The sequence below is a fragment of the Eimeria mitis genome, genomic scaffold (genome assembly GCF_000499745.2).
Source record: "Eimeria mitis Houghton genomic scaffold, Emh_scaff2493, whole genome shotgun sequence".
Taxonomy (NCBI): domain Eukaryota; phylum Apicomplexa; class Conoidasida; order Eucoccidiorida; family Eimeriidae; genus Eimeria; species Eimeria mitis.
In genome coordinates this window covers 3,644-5,694 of record NW_013570832.1, presented here as the reverse complement: position 1 = coordinate 5,694, position 2,051 = coordinate 3,644, and the positions used below count along the sequence as shown (strand labels likewise).

Genomic DNA, 2,051 nt, shown 5'->3' with positions numbered 1-2,051 from the left:
CACCCCGCCAGCTGTTCAATGCTTCAGATGGATCGATACCCACAGCACGCAGCTGCAGCAACAAAGAAGCTTTCGCTGCTTGTACTTCTGCTGCTGTCTTGCTGCTGCTGCTGCTGCTGCTGCTGTGCTGCTGCGCTGCAACCTGCAGCGCAGCACGCAGCCGCTCTGGGCCCCACGGCTGCAGCTGCTGCAGCAGCTGCTCCCGCATCAGCCTGTGGGGGGCGAGCAGCAGCAGGTCATCAGTAACCAGCAGCAAGTGCTGCGATGAAAACTCTATCTGCTTCCATGCTGCTGCTTCCTCCTGCACAGAGTGCACGTACTGCTGCAGCAGCAAACTGTCAGCAGCAGCAAGAAGATACACACGAAGCAGCGGGCCCACGAGCCGCTGCTGCTGCAGCAACTTCAGCACGCGAGCGCAACGCTTCTTCGCTGCTGCTGCTGTTGCTGCTGCTGCTGCTCCTGCTGCTCCTGCTGCTTCTGTTTGTGCTGCTTGTGCTGCAGCTGCTGATTCAACTACGCTGGGGCCTGCTGCAGTTGTTGCTGCGGTTTGGCCGTCTGCAGCATCCGGTGGGGCAGCGGCAGCAGCAGGAGCAGCAGCAGCAGGAGGAGCAGCAGCAGCAGCAGCAAGAAGCTGGTTGATCTGCTGCTGCTGATAAACAGAAGCACAATACCCCTCCAGCAGACGCACACAAGGCAGCAGCGGCGGCAGCAGCACAACTGCATGCGGCTGGTGCTGCTGCAGCACGACAGCGACAGCAGCGTTGCCATCCGAAGCGCTCACCACGCGGGGTAGAGGCCGCACCCTGAAGCAGCAGCAGCAGCAGCAGCAGCACGAGCAGCAGCAGTGGGGTGACTGTGTCTGCAAGTCTACAAACGCAACAGCAGCAGCAGCAGCAGCAGCAGCAGATGAAGCAGCAACAGCAGCAACTTACCTCAGCCCTTTAGTTCTCCACCGCAGAGCTCTCCATAGCTGTCGGTCACTGGGCCCCTCTGGGTCAGCAGCAGCAACAGCAGCAGCAGCAGCAGCTGTTGCTGCTGCAGCTTGCAGCCCAGTGGGGGACCCACCCATCATCTCTTCGATTCTCAGGGCCTGCTGCAGCAGCTGCTGCTCTGCTCTTCTGCTGCTGCTTAACCCGCTGCTGCTGCGCTTATCTGCTGCATCTGCTGCTGCTCCATAGACAGCAGCAGCACCAGCAGCAGCACCAGCAGCAGCAGCAGGCCAACCCCCAGCAGCAAGGCCGCGGACGTAGCTGCCTAGACACCGCAGCAGCAGCTGCCGGGTCCCCAGCAGCAGCGCCAAGCGGACGCTGCAGCAAACGCTGCTGTCTCCACAAATAATTAAAATACGATAAACAGGTCGTCGTAGGCGACGCAGCTTGCGGGGAGCAGGAGCAGCAGCAGCAGCAGCAGCAACAGCTGCTGCTGCTGCTGGCGATGCTGCGTTTGCTTCTTCAGGGGCAGACTCTGCCCCCAGGGGCCCCCCCTCAGGCCCCCCCTGATCTGTGCTGCTAGCTGCTTCTTTGTTGCAGCTGCTGTTGCTGCTGCGGATGCTGATGCTGCTGCTGCTGCTGTCGCTGTCCTGGCTGCTGTAGCCGCCGCTGCTGTTGCTGTTGCTGCTGCTGTCGCTGTCGTTGCTGCTGCTGCTGCCGATGCAGATGCAGCTTGAGGACGGATCGTCTGGATCGTAATCTGCTGCTGTCTCCCCGTTTTGCTGCTGCTGCTGNAGATGCAGCTTGAGGACGGATCGTCTGGATCGTAATCTGCTGCTGTCTCCCCGTTTTGCTGCTGCTGCTGAGGAGCTTCCGATGCAGCAGTAACAGCAGCAGCAGCAGGAGCAGCAGCAGCAGCAGCAGCAGGAGCAGCAGCAGCAGCAGCAGCAGCAGGCCGGTGCTGCTCTCGCAGCAGCGCCTGATACACGTCGTCATCAACCTGGCAGTTCCATACAAACTGCTGCAGCCACTGGAGTGCAGCAGGGGGCTCTAAGTGCAGCACAGCTCGTCTCTCATATTGCTGCTGCGTTCCTTCTGCTGCTGCACCTGCTGCTGCTGCTG

At 61.0% G+C, this 2,051-nt stretch overlaps 1 protein-coding gene across 1 annotated transcript in view; it reads right to left on the bottom strand.

The window, feature by feature from the left end:
• The window catches only part of EMH_0054630 (DNA-repair endonuclease subunit, putative), a gene marked incomplete at both ends in the record, with an annotated part of 8,015 nt that overhangs the window by 2,608 nt on the left and 3,356 nt on the right, over window positions 1-2,051 (bottom strand). The window contains 5 exon segments of the mRNA XM_013497138.1: window positions 40-803; window positions 933-1,254; window positions 1,464-1,723; window positions 1,727-1,929; window positions 2,037-2,051. Of these exon segments, the coding sequence (XP_013352592.1) occupies window positions 40-803; window positions 933-1,254; window positions 1,464-1,723; window positions 1,727-1,929; window positions 2,037-2,051 (1,564 nt within the window).